The sequence below is a fragment of the Salvelinus alpinus genome, chromosome 27 (genome assembly GCF_045679555.1).
Source record: "Salvelinus alpinus chromosome 27, SLU_Salpinus.1, whole genome shotgun sequence".
Classification (NCBI taxonomy): domain Eukaryota; kingdom Metazoa; phylum Chordata; class Actinopteri; order Salmoniformes; family Salmonidae; genus Salvelinus; species Salvelinus alpinus.
In genome coordinates this window covers 45,120,773-45,139,403 of record NC_092112.1, presented here as the reverse complement: position 1 = coordinate 45,139,403, position 18,631 = coordinate 45,120,773, and the positions used below count along the sequence as shown (strand labels likewise).

The window sequence follows — 18,631 nt, the reverse complement described above, 5'->3', positions numbered from 1 at the left end:
TCCCACCAACGTGTTCCCGTGTTTCCTGTGCTCTAGTTTTTGTTTTTCCTAGTCTTCCCAGTTCTGACCTTTCTGCCTGTCCTGACCCTGATCCTGCCTGCCGTCCTGTACCTGCCTGAATCTGATTTGAATTACGACACTTTGCCTGCCTTGACTTACCTTTTGCCTGTCCCTTGGACTATAATAAACTCTGAGACTCAAATGATTTCAAAAACAAATGTACTTGTTAAACTTCGACACAAAGTAGCATGTGACAAATAGCACAATATGTTTCGTCTGAGTATTTGCTATAGTCAAAAACGAGTTGTATGAACTCAGGTCAATGAGACCTCCAGGCCATAAATAGCAAATAGAAGTTCAAAGCTTGTAATTGTCACAAGAACTTAAGTTGATGAAAAGATCTAACACAACGTTAGATGATAATATATGTATTATTATAGATTTGTAATTAGCTATAATGTCATTTTGGACCGGGAACACAGAATTAATTAACATGAAACGAACACAACACAAGGGTTAAGGGTGTCAGTTATCTGTTTTAGTGATGCAGCTGGCATGTATACTGTTGAGTCGTCAGCGTACATGGACACACAGGCTTTGTTCAAGGTCAGTATAAAGTCATTAGTAGACACAGAAAACATAACAATATGTTATGATCCATTGATCATAACATATTGCTGAAAAAACATATGGATCTTTAATGGAAGCAGCAAAGGCTGCACTGAAGTCTAATAAGACAGATCACACAATTTTCGTATTATCAACTGATGAAAGATTACTGTCCCCTTTAACGTGATAGAAAGTTCATTTCAATGTTAAATGGGTCTTCCAAATGGACAATGACCCCAAGCATAGAGTTTATAACTGTTTTTGTTGTTGTTACTGTTGTTTTCCGCAGGTGACCACTTTGCATCATGGAAAGTACTTTGCCATGAAGCGGGTCAGTAAGAAACACATTGTTGCCAAGCGACAGGAGGAGCACGTCCTGTTTGAGAAGAGGATCCTCAAAGCCATCACGAGTGACTTCATTGTCAGGTGATTGTGGGGTGCTAGGTGACCGCTGACCTCTAACCTTTAACATCCAAGCATCATTATTTAAGCTCACACTTAAATCCTCTTTCTTCCCTTGTCAATCGATGGCTTTCCTTGGTCACTTAAGTACCATGAAATATAAAGGTAAATCAGTAGACACTGCTGTAGCCCTCAAAGCTCCAGGAGGACTGAGGATACTGTACCAGCTTTAACCCTGTTTTCTTTCTCTTGATGTTCAGGCTCCATTTTGCCTTCAAAGACACTCGCTACATCTACATGATTATGGAGTTCTGTGTAGGAGGGGAGATCTGGACCAAGCTCAAAGAAGTGTGAGGAAACACGGCTGACTAAGGGCGTTTTCACACATAGTTTTGAGCTATAGAGTCAGAGTTTGACTCTTTGTTACATTGTATTTTTTTTTAAATTTGATTCCATTGGTTTCACATTGCCAAATGTCAAATGAACAAAAATGTCTCAACAAAACCACGTGTCCATGCAAGTCATTTGCTATTGGACAAACATTCTCACGTTTCTCCATTTATGATTATAATCTTCATATTTATCCATTTATGATTACAATCTTCATATTACTTTCGCTTTGGTTTTCCAACAAATTGCGGGAGCATCTGATGCACTCATAAATGCGTTGCTCCTCACAGAATGTTTTCTGAGATCTGAAGCAATGATGCTGTGTGCATTTCATCAAATGCTGGGAGTTCAACAACCGATAATAATGTGCGACTCTGGTTCTTTTCCTGTGTTTGGTCCGGACTGCGTTCTCACCAGCAGCGAACCACACCACAGTAGAATTAAATCGAACCGAGACCACCGTTTTTGAGTGAACCATGATGCACTCTTTTAGTGCGCTCCGAAGTGCCGAACTAAGGGGGTAAATACACCAGAGTTTGGGAAAAAAACAAACCAAACCATTTTGGAGTGAAATCCCCCTAAGTCTTCTCATTGAGATAAACACAACTGAGGTTGTAGATTCTTCAAGACATTTAATTAAGGTCAAAACTGTATTATCTGCATTGTCTCTGTTTTTTACAGTGGACGTTTTGATGAGCCCATTGCTGTATTCTGCACTGCCTGTGTAGTGGAGGCCTACGCCTACCTCCATAAGAAGGGCATCATGTACAGAGACCTCAAGCCTGAGAATCTGATGCTGGATGCCAAGGGCTACGTTAAACTGGTAGGTGCTACCCTACGCTTTCCCTCTTTCACTGCTTTTTATCTCTTGTCACATGTTTCTGTGTACGTGCCTTCTAATCTCAGTATCCAGAAGCAAATCTTGCTTGCATGTGAACTGGCCAGCTATGAACGTTAACGTATGTCACAAGAGACTATGTACTTGCGACCCCAAATAGTTTAGGCATTCATAACTCTGTGTTTGAATGTGTGTGTTTTTACACCTAGGTGGACTTTGGCTTTGCTAAGGAGTTAGTGCACGGTGATAAGACCTACTCATTCTGTGGTACTCCGGAATACATGGCCCCAGAAATCATCCAGAACCAGGGACACGACTTCGCTGCTGACTTCTGGTCCCTGGGTATCCTGGTCTATGAGCTGCTGGTGGGGAGGTACTATACACGTCCGCACAGAAAGATTTAAAGCAGCTTCAATTCTTCATTTTAGTAAAGTATTATCTAAAATACTGTTTTACCTTTCAGCCCTCCATTCTCCAGTTCTGAGCCCGCTAAGATCTACCCTAAAATTTTGGACGGGGTGCTCAAGTTCCCCCCTTACATGGGCGAGGGGGCCAAGTCCCTCATCAGTAAACTGTGCAGGTGAGAGATGGGCCACCCTGTGTTCTGGGGTGTTAGGTGCTGTTCTAACTCTGTCTCAGTTAAGTGTAAGTGTTTTGATTGGTTGTTGATGTTGTGTTATGGCCCATAGGCCTCGGCCGGGTCAGAGGCTGGGAAACACCAAGAATGGGATTAAAGATGTACGCCATCACAGGTAACAATGATAACCCAACCGTCCAGTGTATATGACCCATTATTTGGTCTCTCTCTGAGGACTCTCACCCGCTCCCCATTTCCTGTGTTCCCCTCTAGGTGGTTCAGCAGTATGAACTGGCACAAACTGCGTGTGGGCCAGGTGGAGGCTCCTACAATCAGACTCATACGCAAGGTCAGTCTAGCCACAGCAGGTAACTTTAAAGGTGTCCTTCGAAGGATTTAGAAATGGGTATGAATACTATCATTTATAGGGACATTTGTTTATACAGTATACGGTCTATAACGGCTATTCCCAAACTGGGATACGCAATCCGCCGGGGTAGGCCAAATAAAAATGTGATTGAAATGTTCAAATAGTCTATTTAGATTTTTTTTTTCTCGCCTGAGTAGCCTCGTTTCACTGCCAAAAATAAATAATTTAAACCATCTATGTCAAATATGTAGCCTAGTCAAGTAATTAACATCCAATCACATTAACCGTTACTCGCTCACGGGAATTCCAATAACATTCCGTATGTAGCCAAACGTAGCTGCTGCTCATTCCGGATAAATGATAAAAAAGTAAGGCCCACCTCTATAGAGACACATACCAGCTCTACTGGTAGTACTGCTACTACCAGCAGTACTACACCTGCACCTGTCGAGTTGTTCTGCTTCCACGAGCACATCAAATGTGAGCATCAGTAATTCTACATTTGTTGCTAACCCAGCTAGCATGGACGCTGACAGTTGTGAATCTGATGCACCCAGAGATCTACTGCCCCCATACCCGGGAAAGCACTGAACAACAGACAGGGACGTTTGACCATCGAAGAGGCGCAAATAGGATGAGAACTACATTGATTTGGGGTTCACTTATATTGGGAGTAGTGTCTTTCCTCAGCCACAGTGTGTTATATGTACAAAAGTTTTTGGAGCGAGAATTAAGACGATTTTCGAATAGTAAGACTTATAGAAAAGGAACATATACCATTAATATGAAGGGGCTAGAAGCATCTTATATTTACATTTTTTCAATATTTTAATTTAACCTTTATTTTATTAGGCAAGTCAGTTAAGAACACATTCTTATTTACAATGACGGCCTACACCGTCCAACGCTTGGCCAATTGTGCACCGCCCTATGGGACTCCCAATAACGGCCGGTTGTGATACGGGCTGGATTCGAACCAGGTTTTTTTTCCCCCTATAACATAGCAGTCCACCACCGCAAGAAAGGTTTTGATGCAGCGACGTATTAACACCACAGCGGACTCTTACCCCTACAGTTTCCCAAATGACGCGAGTCAACCCAAATTTATTTTCAACAGCTGTTGTCTTTTTAGTGAACACATTTTTCCTGCAATAGGTTTTCACACTTTATAAAGATCAAGTAACATTCATGTTACAGATTGAGTGGTAACGGACAGTCAGAAATGTACTGGTGGGGGCGGGGATCACAAATACAAATAACTGTGTTTATAAACATGGATATTGACTTTGCCACTTCAGCATGCTTTTGTGGCACAGTCGATACCATGCAGGGCTACGGGCCAGAAGGTTGAGGGTTCGCCGCCCACCACGGACGGGCTCACTGTCCCTGCCTGTTTCATTACACTATGATCATTACACACAAACAGTAGTAAGAGCCATACTAAATGTACGGGACTTGTGTTCTTATGTTTGCTTTTAGCTTTAGGTTACTAATCTCGATTTTTTTGCCATTTAGTTAATGGACTTTTATTGATTTTGATTACTATTGTTAATTGCATCAGTCTTTTCAGGGCTGTAATACCTATTGAGAGCAATAAGGGTATTCTTGCGTAATCCTACTTTATTTGATAGTCGGCTGAAACGCTTCCATTGTATTCCATTGTGTTTGCCTTTAATACCTCCCACTGTATTGCATGCTCTGTATCAGGGTACCATTACAATTCATTGGTTATCACCAACGAGTTCACAAGGTATGGTTTGCGAGTCCAGCCTCGTGTCTCAAGTGTTTTAGCACATGGTTGTTGGCAGTCACGTTCAGGCTTTGGTGACAGGATGAGTGTGGCATTGTGAGAGTGAGTTGGTGACCTTTTATAACATGAGAGTTGTTTTCATGTGAAAGCTGTAGAGGTTTGGTACCAGTAAGGCTTTAGCAGCCTTGATATAGCAACAGAGCTTCTCTCCTCATCCGTGGTCTTTTTTTAAGGCTGAAAACAACATGACTCACACAAATTCATTAATGCTAAGGGGTGTACAGTATGTTCTCTTGGATCTATATGCAGCAGTGTAACAGAACATCTAGGATAGCTAGATGGGTTTGAGTGCTGTTTCTTATCCCAACAAAGTTTTGTTCTCTTATTCTGTTCTTATTCGAGAGGGTGATCCCATTTGAGCTTTTAGATAATATGATGAGGTGCCTCAGGAGAAGGGTCCATTGGGACAATCAGTTTAAACAAATACAATTCAGTTGATCTTGGCATTATATCTCAGTATAGTTTACTTAATTCCCAAGATAAAGCCAGAATTGGGTATGAGGCAAAGTGGGGCGCAGATTGGGGAACAAATATGCCTTGGGGAGTAAATCCTCCGTTCCACAGGGACACAAGCCAGTAGTGACAGTGGGTGTACAACAGACACATCCAATAATCTAGTGACCTGATTCCTTTGGACCCAACAATGGCTGGAACAGATGGATGTAATGACAACATGTTCATTTCTATGTCATCATAGTGTCATGAGACTTCAATGATGGCAGAATGTAGCGGAAGGTTCCATATCTGGGTTCAAATACTATTTGAAATCTTTCAAATACTTTGAGTGTTTGTTCGAGCCTGCATAAAGTGCCAGATGGGGTTTGCATTGTATTGATTATTCTATTGATCCATTAAGCCAGGCAACTTCAATAAAGCACCAGATAAAATATTTGATTTCAAACAGTATTTGAACCCAGGTCTGGAATGTACCAAGAGAGCAAGCTAGTAGTGTCAGAAGATGATGAGAAATGTTAATCAAAGAGAGAGAAAATAATGAGTTTACAGTTCTTAAAAACAGAAAGAAATGTATCAGTGAGAGTAGTACCCTCAGAGCTTAAGTATCTGACCGTTGTTCTGTTATAATCTTCACCCGACACAGCCAGAAGAGGGCTGGCCACCCCTCAGAGCCTGGTTCCTCTCTAGGTTTCTTCCTAGGTTCCTGCCTTTCTAGGGAGTTTTTCCTAGCCACCGTGCTTCTACATCTGCCTTTTGGGGTTTTAGGCTGGGTTTCTGTATAGCACTTTGTGACATCGGCTGATGTAAAAAGGGCTTTATAAATACATTTGATTGATTGATTGATCAGAGCCGACAGCAGACAATGATTTTGATGCCATGTTTATAATTATATAAAATATATGCAATGCATTTTTCACCAACAGATTTCTGTGCCAATGCACAAACAATAAACTAAGCATACCGTCTTCGAGCACTTTAATATTGGTTTGCGATTTCAACACCACAATAAAGTCGAGCAAGGGTTGCCTTCCAGAGAGATATCAGAGATTGTAACATTCTCTGCTTCACGGAAAAATGGCTCTCTCGGGATATGTTGTTCGGAATCGGTTCCGCCACCATGCTTTTCCATCGACCTATACGCTGACTCGGTGGGTGCGTTTATAAGGAAGTGCATTGGAGATGTTGTAACCACTGTGACTATTAACACCTACCCTAACCAGAAACCGTGGATGGACGGCAGCATTCGCTCAAAACTGAAAGCGCGATCCAGCGCTTTTAACCATGGAAAGAGGTCTGGAAATATGACTAAATATAAACAGTGTAGTTATTCCCTATGCAAGGCAATCAAACAAGCGAAATGCCAGTACAGGAACAAGGTGGAGTCGCAATTCAACTGCTCGGACACGAGACATATGAAAACCAGCCACGTCACGGACACCAACGTCACACTTCCAGACAAACTAAACACCTTCTTTGCTCACTTTGAGGATAATACAGTGCCACTGTCGTGGCCCGCTAACAAGGACTGCGCCCCCACCTCTCCTTCTCCATGGCTGATGTGAGTAAAACATTCAAATCAATCGTGGACTTCAGAAAACAGCAGAGGGAGCACCCTTCCTATCCACATCAAAGGGACATCAGTGGAGAAGGTGGAAAGTTTTAAGTTCATAAATGTACACATCACAGACAAACTGAAATGGTCCACCCACACATACAGTGTGGTGAAGAAGGCGCCACTGCACCTCTTCAACCTTCGCTGTCCCCCAAAACCCTGCCAACTTTTACAGATGCACAATCGAGAGCATCCTGTCGGGCTGTAATACAGCCTGGTATGGCAACTGCACCGCCCTCAACCGCAAAGCTCTCCAGAGGGTGGTGCAGTCTGCACAACGCATCACCGGGGGCAAACTACCTGCCCTCCATGACACCTACAGCACCCGATGTCACAGGAAGGCCAAAAAGATCATCAAGGACATCAACCACCTGAGCCACTGCCTGTTCACACCGCTATCATCCAGAAGGCTAGGTCAGTTCAGGTGCATCAAAGCTGGGACCGAGAGACTGAATAACAGCTTCTATCTCAAGGCCATCAGACTGCTAAACAGCATTCACTTACTCAGAGAGGCTGCTTCCTACATTGTGACCCAAACACTGACCACTTTAATAAATGGATCGCTAGTCACTTTATACAATGCCACTCTAAATAATGGCACTTTAATAATGTTTACATATCTTACATTACTCATATCACATGTATATACCGTATTTTATACCATCTATTGCACCTTGTCTATGCCAATCGGCCATCGCTTATCCATATATGTTCATATTCTCATTCACCCCTTTAGATGTGTGTATTAGGTTGTTGTTGGGGAATAGTTAGATTACTTGTTAGATATTACTGCACTGTCGGAGCTAGAAGCACAAGCATTTTGCGACACTCACATTAACATCTGCTAACCATGTGTATGTGACAAATAAAATCTGATTTGATTTGAAATAGACTATGTAAATCTCGACAAACAGAAAATACTTCCCTCCTTACCTTGTAGGCCTACCTAGTATCCAAGACTTGGCTTGACAATCTCTGAATGTCATTAAACTTTTTGCTATTTTGTAACAGATGTCTCTTTCCATTCATCAAATGGCCGTTGAACAGTTTGGATTGATAGATTATATTTGTCCTAAAAACAATACATATACACACATTACAAAGATGTTTAGAAGGGACTGGGATTGCACAATAAATTCAGGGACTTATGTCCATTGTGGTCCATATTTTTTACATAAATATACAATGACATACAGACACATTACAGATATACAGACAAAAATGTGCCCAACTTCCTTATGACTTGTTTTGGCTGGTCTGTATTTTATTCTTTAGATGTTTGGTGCTGTTGGTGAATCAATCAATGCATTTTTAAATCCCTTTTTACATCAGCAGCAGTTGTGCTTATACAGAAACCCAGACTGAAACCACAAAGAGCAAGCAATGCAGATGTAGGAGAACGGTGGCTAGAAAACATTTACTAGAAAGGCAGCAACCTAGGAAGGAACCTAGAGAGAAACAGGTCAGGGTTCCATAGCCACTGGCAGAAGTGCAGAAACTGGATCAGCAGCACGACCAGGTGGACCAGTTAGACTGAGGACGGGGACAGCCAGGAGTCATCAGGCCATGGTGCTAGGGCTCAGGTCCCCTGGGAGAGAGAGAGAGAGAGAGAGATGGGAGAATTAGAATAATGTAAATGTAATGAAATATTCGAATCACATGGCTTTTGCATCGTTATTCAAATGGCATTTTTACTGCAACCAAGAGTAGAATTTTGTACTCACTTGAAAACAATAATGCAATTATTCATTGAATTTTGGTGTGGAAGGCTAGTCTAGGCAGGATAATTGTACTGGCCCTAAACAAGATCAATAGGGGAGCTTTTTGAGCCGCATGTCTCATGTCTTCACTGTTCTTTTATGCACAATGATGCACCTGGCCTCTCAGGTGCATATCAGCTATTCCTATTTGTTCTTGTGGATTCATAATGATAATTGATGCAGCTTTGAATGCTTTTATGCGTGGTATGATCGCTAGTTAGCCTACCGCAGATATGGACAGATGATCCACCTACCACTATTGTCACTATGTGTCACGTTCCAGGAGAAGACCCAGATGCAGACAGTGTCGAAGTAACAAAAGTTTATTAATAGGACAGGGGGCTGTCAAAATGACAGGTCAAGGGCAGACAGAGGTCAGTAATTCAGATCAGAGTCCAAAAGGTACAGAACGACAGGCAGTCTCGGGGTCAGGGCAGGCAGAGGTCAATAATCCAGGGTGGTGTGACAAGGTACAGAATGGCAGGCAGCCTCAGGGTCAGGGCAGGCAGAATGGTCAAAACCGTGAAAACTAGAAAAAGACAGGAGCAAGGGTAAAACTGCTGGTAGGCTTGGGGAAGTAATGGGGAAGATAGGTGACACCTGGAGGGGTTGGAGACAAGGGTGTGACACTATGAATGGTGGATAGAGGGCAGGATAGACAGTTAGACTGGTTGACAATATTATGGTATAGTAAAAGTTAACGCGTGGAAAAGCATAGTGCATGTTAATATATGCAAGCAGATGAGGAAATTTGGCTAGGATGGAAGAAATTATATAAGAAATCCGCAAAAGAGCTAATGTAAACCAGGGAAAACACACACTACCCTCCCCTGTGCCCAATAAAAACAATAAAAAAAAACTCCCCAAAGCAAAAAAAATATGTTTGATAACCTTCCCCTATTTTGGACCTCAGTAAATGTGTTTTGTCCTTAAGTATTAACTGTCATATCCAGTGTGACCGTCATTCCCAGGCAACCAATGATATGAGCTCCCCTTCCCCCCCTCTTTTCCTTCAGGGTCCGTGCTACATCAACTTTGATCGCTTCCCGTTCGACCAGGCTCTGGCTGATGAGGAGTTCTCCGGCTGGGACAGAAACCTCTGACTTGAACCAGAGTCAGAGGTCACGGGTTCACTGATAGATTTATCCAGATCAGACTACTTCTTGGTGACCTTGGTTTATCCCTTACCTTTAAGACTCTGAAAGCAATGTAGGGGTAGGGATGAGACTATGCCCAAAGCCATTAATACACATGGTCAGATTCTGACTACTTTTTACTAAGGCTCTGATTTCTCCATGCTGGCTTCACAGAATCCTCTGTTGGCTGCTCTGGCACTTTAATAAAGTAAGAGATACTGTACAACACAGAGAGGCATGAAGGAAACGTGTGAATATAAACAGACTCTCCTACACACACACACCTGTGTAACTTGACACGTGTGCTCATTGAAAGCTGTATGTGTGTGTTGTGCCCAAAATAATGATTTAATTAATAAAAAATGTTGGATGCAATGTCCCATGCTGGACAAAGATATGGTTTTACCATTGACCCTCATTGTACTTTGTAATTTAGGATGGCATTATTGCTAGTCTCTATTCCTTGTAACATATACTGTCTGTATAGAATACTCAATGTATGTGTTTCACTTTAAAATAAATGTATACGTCAATGACCCTTAAATGTATACATAGAGGAGAAAAGGTGCTTTAGTACATGTCAACACTGGGGGGGTGGAGGCTGAACAGGAATGCAGAGTCTGTTCTAAATGGAATCCTATACTGTAGTTTGGTACTGAGCACAGGTTTTGTATGAAGTCAAGTACTATGTAGTATTTGAACATCATTACACACTTCCTCAGTGTCTGTTAGCTTGACTTAAGCTATTTTACTTGACTGTGATGAATCGATCAAGTCATCAGACCTCTAAGGACAAACAACTCTTATCAGGAGGGAATAACAAAACAACAAATCAATATGCCTAATCTGTGATGGTGGTCTGAAGTACATCTGATTTATATTGGATTAAAAAGGAACTGGATGATTGATCAACATGTTGATCCAAGGGGCGTACAAATTGCCATTGACAATACTATTATGATGAATAATATTTTTTATATGCTGCCAAGGACAGCTTCCAGTGTTTGTTACTACTGTTTTTCATTTGTGTATATCTGCCAGGCCATCTTTGTAAACTGAACAAAAATATAAACGAAACAGTGTTGGTTTCATGTTTCATGAACTGAAATAAAAGATCCCAGAAATGTTCCATACACACAAATTTGTTTACATCCCTATTAGTGAGTATTTCTCCTTTGCCAAGAAAATCCATCCACCTGACAAGTGTGGCACATCAAGAAGCTAATTAAACAGCATGATCATTACAAAGGTGCACCTTGTGCTGGGGACAATAAAATTCTAAAATGTGCAGTGTTGTCACAGAACACAATGCTACAGATGTCTCAAGTTTTGAGGGAGAGTGTAATTGGCATGCTGACTGCAGGAATTCTACCAGAGCTGTTGCCAGAGAATTGAATGTTAATTTGTCTACCTTAAGCTGCCTCCAATGTTGTTTTAGAGAATATGGCAGTATGTCCAACCGGCCTCACAACCACAGACCACGTGTATGGCGTCGTGTGGGCGAGCGGTTTGTTGATGGCAATTTGAATGCACAGAGATAAATCAAGTTTATTTTATATAGCCCTTCGTACATCAGCTAATATCTCGAAGTGCTGTACAGAAACCCAGCCTAAAACCCCAAACAGCAAGCAATGCAGGTTTAGAAGCACGGAAAAACTCCCTAGAAAGGCCAAAACCTAGGAAGAAACTGGCTAGGAAAAACTCCCTAGAAAGGCCAAAACCTAGGAAGAAACCTAGAGAGGAACCAGGCTATGAGGGGTGGCCAGTCCTCTTCTGGCTGTGCCGGGTGGAGATTATAACAGAACTATGCCAAGATGTTCAAAATATTCATAAGTGACAAGCATGGTCAAATAATAATCATGAATAATTTTCAGTTGGCTTTTCATAGCCGATCATTAAGAGTTGAAAATAGCAGGTCTGGGACAGGTGGCGGTTCCATAACCGCAGGCAGAACAGCTGAAACTGGAATAGCAGCAAGGCCAGGCGGACTGGGGACAGCAAGGAGTCATCATGCCCGGTAGTCCTGACGTATGGTCCTAGGGCTCAGGTCCTCCGAGAGATAGAAAGAAAGAGAGAATTAGAGAGAGCCAAGATTTTCAAAATGTTCATAAATGACAAGCATGGTCAAATAATAATCAGGAATAAATATCAGTTGGCTTTTCATAGCCGATCATTAAGAGTTGAAAACAGCAGGTCTGGGACAGGTAGGGGTTCCATAACCGCAGGCAGAACAGCTGAAACTGGAATAGCAGCAAGGCCAGGCGGACTGGGGACAGCAAGGAGTCATCATGCCCGGTTTGCCGTGACGTATGGTCCTAGGGCTCAGGTCCTCCGAGAGAGAGAAAGAAAGAGAGAAGGAGAGAATTAGAGAGAGCCAAGATTTTCAAAATGTTCATAAATGACAAGCATGGTCAAATAATAATCAGGAATAAATATCAGTTGGCTTTTCATAGCCGATCATTAAGAGTTGAAAACAGCAGGTCTGGGACAGGTAGGGGTTCCATAACCGCAGGCAGAACAGCTGAAACTGGAATAGCAGCAAGGCCAGGCGGACTGGGGACAGCAAGGAGTCATCATGCCCGGTTTGCCGTGACGTATGGTCCTAGGGCTCAGGTTCTCCGAGAGAGAGAAAGAAAGAGAGAATGAGAGAATTAGAGAGAGCATACTTAAATTCACACAGGACAGCCTGGTTCCTCTCTAGGTTTCTTCCTAGGTTTTGGCCTTTCTAGGGAGTTTTTCCTAGCCACCGTGCTTCTACACCTGCATTGCTTGCTGTTTGGGGTTTTAGGCTCGGTGTCTGTACAGCACTTCGAGATATTACCTGATGTACGAAGGGCTATATAAAATAAACTTGATTTGATTTGATTTGATTTGACACTGGATAAGATAGGAGAAGTACTCCAGGTATAACCAACTGACCCTAGCCCCCCGACACATAAACTACTGCAGCATAAATACTGGAGGCTGAGACAGGAGGGGTCAGGAGACACTGTGGCCCCATCAGAAGAAACCCCCGGACAGGGCCAAACAGGAAGGATATAACCCCACCCACTTTGCCAAAGCACAGCCCCCACACCACTAGAGGGATATCTTCAACCACCAACTTACAATCCTGAGACAAGGCCGAGTATAGCCCACAAAGATCTGGGCTATACTAGATACCGTGATGAGATCCTGAGGCCCATTGTCTAGCCATTCATTCGCCTCAATCATCTCATATTTCAGCATGATAATACACAGTCCCATGTCGCAAGGATCTTTACACAATTCCTGAAAGCTGAAAGTGTCCCAGTTCTTCCATGGCCTGCATACTCACCAGACATGTCAGCCATTGAGCATGTTTGGGATGCTCTGGATCGACGTGTATGGCAGCGTGTTCCAGTTCCCACCAATATCCAGCAACTTTGCATAGCCATTGAAGAAGAGTGGGACAACATTCCACAGGCCACAATCAATAGCCTGATCAACTCTATGCAAAGGAGATGTGTCGCACTGCCTGAGGCAAATGTTGGTCACACCAGATACTGACGGGTTTTCTGATCCACGCCACTACCCTTTTTTTAAGGTATCTGTGACCAACAGATGCATATCTGTATTCACAGTCACGTGAAATCCATAGATTAGGGCCTAATGAATTCATTTCAATTGACTGATTTCCTTATATGAACTGTAACTCAGTAAAACCTTTGAAATTGTTGCATGTTGCGTTTATTTTTTTATTTAGTACAAATAACAATTTGTTCTTAAGACTCACCTGGTTAAATCAAATCAAAGTGTATTTGTCACGTGCGCCGAATACAACAGGTGTAGACCCTACAGTGAAATGCTTACTTACAAGCCCTAACCAACAGTGCAAAAAAGGTGTTAGGTGAACAATAGGTAAGTAAAGAAATAAAACAACAGTAAAAAGACAGGCTATATACAGTAGCGAGGCTATAAAATTAGCGAGGCTACATACAGACACCGGTTAGTCAGGCTGATTGAGGTAGTATGTACATGTAGATATGGTTAAAGTGACGATGCATATATGATGAAAAGAGAGTAGCAGTAGCGTAGAGGGTTTGGCGGGTGGTGGGTGGCGGAACACAATGCAGATAGCCCGGTTAGCCAATGTGCGGGAGCACCGGTTGGTCGGCCCAATTGAGGTAGTATGTACATGAATGTATAGTTAAAGTGACTATGCATATATAAATAAAGGTTAAATAAATAAATAAATACAGCGCATTCAGAATGTATTCATACCACTTGACTTAATTCCACATTTTGTTGTGTTACAGCCTGCATTCAAAATGGATTAAATAGATTTTTGTCTCTCACCCGTCAACACACAATACCCTATAATGACAAAGTGAAACATGTTTGCACATTTTTGGAAAATGAAATACAGAAATCTTTTATTTACATAATTGTTTACACCCCTTTGTCAATACTTTTAGAAGCACCTTTGGAGCTGATTACAGCTTTGAGTCATTTTAGGTATGTCTGTATGAGCTTTGCACATCTGGATTTGGGGATTTTCTCCAATTACTCCTTGCAGTTTTTTTCTTTTGTGGAAAGACTTGAAGATTGCTGTTCACCACCACTCCCGATCTACCTTAACGTTAAATCGGGAGCGGTGGTGAACAGCAATCTTCAAGTCTTTCCACAGATTTTCCAAAGGGATTCAAATCTGGGCTTTTGCTGGGCGACTCAAGGACTTTAACATTCTTGTTCTTAAGACATTCCAGGCTCTCCAGAGGGTGGTGCGGTCTGCACAACGCATCACCGGGGGCAAACTAGCTGCCTTCCAGGACACCTACAGCACCCGATGTCACAGGATTGCCAAAAAGATCATAAAGGACAACAACGACCTGAGCCACTGCCTGTTCACCCTGCTATCATCCAGAAGGCGAGGTCAGTACAGGTGCATCAAAGCTGGGACCGAGAGACTGAAAAACAGCTTCTAACTCAAGGGCATCAGACTGTTAAACAGCCATCGCTAACACAGAGGCTGCTGCCAACATACTGACTCAACTCCAGCCACTTTAATAATGGGAATTGATGGAAATTATTTAAAAATGTACCACTAGCCACTTTAAACAATGCCACTTAATATAATGTTTACATACCCTACATTACTCATCTCATATGTATATGTATATACTGTACTCTATATCATCTACTGCATCTTGCCATCTTTATGTAATACATGTATCACTAGCCACTTTAAACTATGCCACTTTATGTTTACATACCCTACATTACTCATCTCATATGTATATACTGTACTCTATACCATCTACTGCATCTTGCCTATGCCGTTCTGTACCATCACTCATTCATATATCTTTATGTACATATTCTTTATCCCTTTACACTTGTGTGTATAAGGTAGTAGTTGTCACGACTTCAACCGAGGCAGGCTCTCCTTCCCGTTCGGGTGGTGCTCGGCGGTCGTCGTCACCGGCCTACTAGCTGCCACTGACTCTTTTTCCTCCCCCTCCTTATGTGTTTATTTGTATCACCTGTGTTCAGTTAATTGTTAATTAGTGTGGCTTTATTAGTCAGCCAGCCCGGACGCTTCTTTGTGCGGGATTGTTTCATTGTGGCTTTTGGATTTCGGGAGTGGATGTTATTATTGTGGACTGGGTTTGTTTATCGTGTCGTTGGACCGTTGTGTGTGACACCCAGTACGTCCGTGTTGGACATTGTGTTTGCAAGTTGAGTATTAAAAGACTCAACATATTGAAGCTCTGCTGTTCCTGCGTCTGACTTCGCACCTCCCGACACTCAGATCGTTACAGAATCCCGCACCAGAAAATGGAGTCAGCAGGAGCAGCAGCCAACCCTCTCCCATCGATGGAGGAACGGGTTCTCCACCACACCACCGTCCTCCATCGGATCGGATCAGCCATGGACCAGATGATGGAGAGAATGGAGCGATGGGAGAGGAGTGGGCTCCTCTCTCCACCTTCGGCTCCCCTTCCTCAGGACTCTCCATCCCCCGGCTCCAGCGCGCTCCGTCTTACGCTCCCGAGGGATTATGATGGAGCGGCGGCAGGGTGCCAGGGGTTCTTACTCCAGCTGGAGCTATACCTGGCCACTGTTCGCCCCACTCCCTCGGGAGCGGAGAGGGTGAGTGTCCTCGTCTCCTGCCTAACGGGTCATGCTCTGGAGTGGGCCAACGCAGTCTGGAATGGCCCGGACTCAGCGAAGGCGCACTACCCGGAGTTTACCCGTCGTTTTCGTGCCGTGTTTGACCACCCCCCAGAGGGCCGAGCGGCGGGTGAGAGACTATTTCATCTCAGGCAGGAGAGGAGGAGCGCACAGGATTTCGCGCTGGAGTTCCGGACCTTGGCCGCGGGATCAGGGTGGAACGACAGGGCCCTTATTGACCACTACCGGTGTAGTCTCCGGGAGGACGTCCGCAGGGAGCTAGCGTGTCGGGACATTGCTCTGTCTTTGGATGAGCTTATCGACATGTCCATCCGACTGGACAATCTGCTGGCTGCCCGCGGGCGTTCGGAGAGGGTCCTGTGCGTTCCACCACCCAGCGCCCCGGCTCCCATCCCGATGGAGTTGGGAGGGGCCGCGCCTAGGGGTATCGGAGGAGGAGGCCTCCCCTGCACCAGCTGTGGTCGGAGAGGACACACGGCCGATCGGTGCTGGGGGTGTCTGTCTGGGAGTCGAGATGTCAGGCGGAACGCTTCTCGATCACCCCAGGTGAGTCAGCACCAAACTCACTCAGAACCCCCTGTCGGTCACATGTTTGTCTCAATTTTTTTCCTTGATTTTTCCCCCTCTTCCCAGCATAGGGCACTAGTCGATTCAGGTGCAGCTGGGAACTTTATGGATCGCGGACTCGCCCGAGAGTTGGGCGTTCCGCTCGTGCCGATAGATTCTCCCTTTCCCGTGCACTCCCTAGATAGCCGGCCATTAGGGTCAGGGGTGGTCAGGGAGGCCACAGTTCCCCTGGACATGGTGACGCAGGGGAATCATAGGGAACGTATCAGTCTCTTTATTATTGATTCGCCTGCGTTTCCAGTGGTGCTGGGTATTCCCTGGTTGGCCCGGCACAATCCCAGTATTTCGTGGAGACAGGGGGTTCTCCAGGGGTGGTCAGAGGAGTGTTCTGGAAGGTGTTTGGGAGTTTCCATTGGTGCCACGTCGGTGGAGAGTCCAGACCAGGGTTCCACGGTGCGCATTCCCCCCGAGTATGCCGATTTGGCAATCGCTTTCTGTAAAAAGAAAGCGACGAAATTACCACCACATCGACCGGGTAGGGATTGTGCGATAGATCTCCAGGTTAACGCTGCGCTTCCCAAGAGTCACGTGTACCCTTTGTCCCAAGAGGAGACGTTGGCTATGGAGACATATGTCGCGGAGTCTCTGGGACAGGGGTACATTCGGCCCTCCATCTCACCCGTCTCCTCGAGTTTCTTTTTTGTGAAGAAGAAGGAGGGAGGTTTGCGTCCGTGTATTGATTATAGAGGTCTAAATGCCATCACAGTGGGGTTTAGTTACCCACTACCTCTAATCGCTTCGGCGGTGGAATCATTTCACGGAGCGCAGTTCTTTACAAAACTGGACCTCAGGAGCGCGTACAGTCTGGTGCGTATTCGGAAAGGAGACGAGTGGAAAACCGCATTTAGTACCACATCGGGCCACTATGAGTACTGCGTCATGCCGTATGGGTTAAAGAATGCTCCAGCTGTTTTCCAATCCTTTGTAGACGACATTCTCAGGGACCTGCACGTGCAGGGGGTAGTTGTGTATATCGATGACATTCTGATCTACTCAACTACTCAAGCCGCGCATGTATCTCTGGTGCGCAAAGTGCTTGGCAGACTGCTGGAGCATGACCTATACGTCAAGGCTGAGAAGTGTGTGTTCTCCAAATAAGCCGTCTCCTTCCTGGGTTATCGCATTTCCACCTCGGGGGTGGTGGTGGAGAGTGACCGCATAAAGGCCGTGCGTAATTGGCCGACTCCAACCACGGTGAAAGAGGTGCAGCGGTTTTTGGGTTTTGCCAACTACTACCGGAGATTTATCCGGGGTTTTGGTCAGGTAGCGGCTCCCATTACCTCACTGCTAAAGGGGGGCCCGGTGCGGTTGCGGTGGTCAGCGGCGGCGGACGGAGCTTTCAACAGGTTGAAGGCTCTGTTCACGGATGCTCCCGTGTTGGCGCACCCGGATCCCTCTTTAGCATTCATAGTGGAGGTGGACGCGTCCGAGGCTGGGGTGGGTGCCGTGCTATCACAGCGCTCGGGTACGCCACCAAAACTCCGCCCCTGCGCTTTCTTCTCTAGTAAGCTCAGTGCAGCGGAGCGTAACTATGATGTGGGGGATCGGGAGTTGTTAGCGGTGGTCAGGGCTCTGAAGGTGTGGAGACACTGGCTTGAGGGGGCTAAGCACCCTTTTCTCATCTGGACCGACCACCAGAATCTGGAGTATATTCGGGCAGCTCGGAGACTGAACCCGCGTCAGGCAAGGTGGGCCATGTTTTTCACCCGGTTTAGGTTCACGTTGTCCTACAGACCCGGTTCCCAAAACGTAAAGGCTGACGCACTGTCTCGCCTTTACGACACGGAGGATAGGACCACCGAGCCCACTCCCATCATCCCCGCCTCGAGGCTGATAGCGCCAGTGGTATGGGAGGTGGACTCGGACATCGAGCGGGCGTTACGGGCGG

General features: G+C 44.7%; 1 protein-coding gene across 1 annotated transcript in view; it reads left to right on the top strand.

The window, feature by feature from the left end:
* Positions 1–11,101, top strand: part of LOC139556644 (cGMP-dependent protein kinase 1-like) — a 30,846-nt gene extending 19,745 nt beyond the window's left edge. Inside the window, exons 14-21 of the mRNA XM_071370848.1 lie at positions 899–1,035; positions 1,272–1,361; positions 2,083–2,224; positions 2,449–2,612; positions 2,703–2,819; positions 2,929–2,991; positions 3,090–3,165; positions 9,841–11,101. Coding sequence (XP_071226949.1) covers positions 899–1,035; positions 1,272–1,361; positions 2,083–2,224; positions 2,449–2,612; positions 2,703–2,819; positions 2,929–2,991; positions 3,090–3,165; positions 9,841–9,927 — 876 coding nt within the window. The 3' untranslated portion in view covers positions 9,928–11,101. The remainder of the gene's footprint in view (positions 1–898; positions 1,036–1,271; positions 1,362–2,082; positions 2,225–2,448; positions 2,613–2,702; positions 2,820–2,928; positions 2,992–3,089; positions 3,166–9,840) is intronic.
* Positions 11,102–18,631: the final 7,530 nt, after the last annotated feature.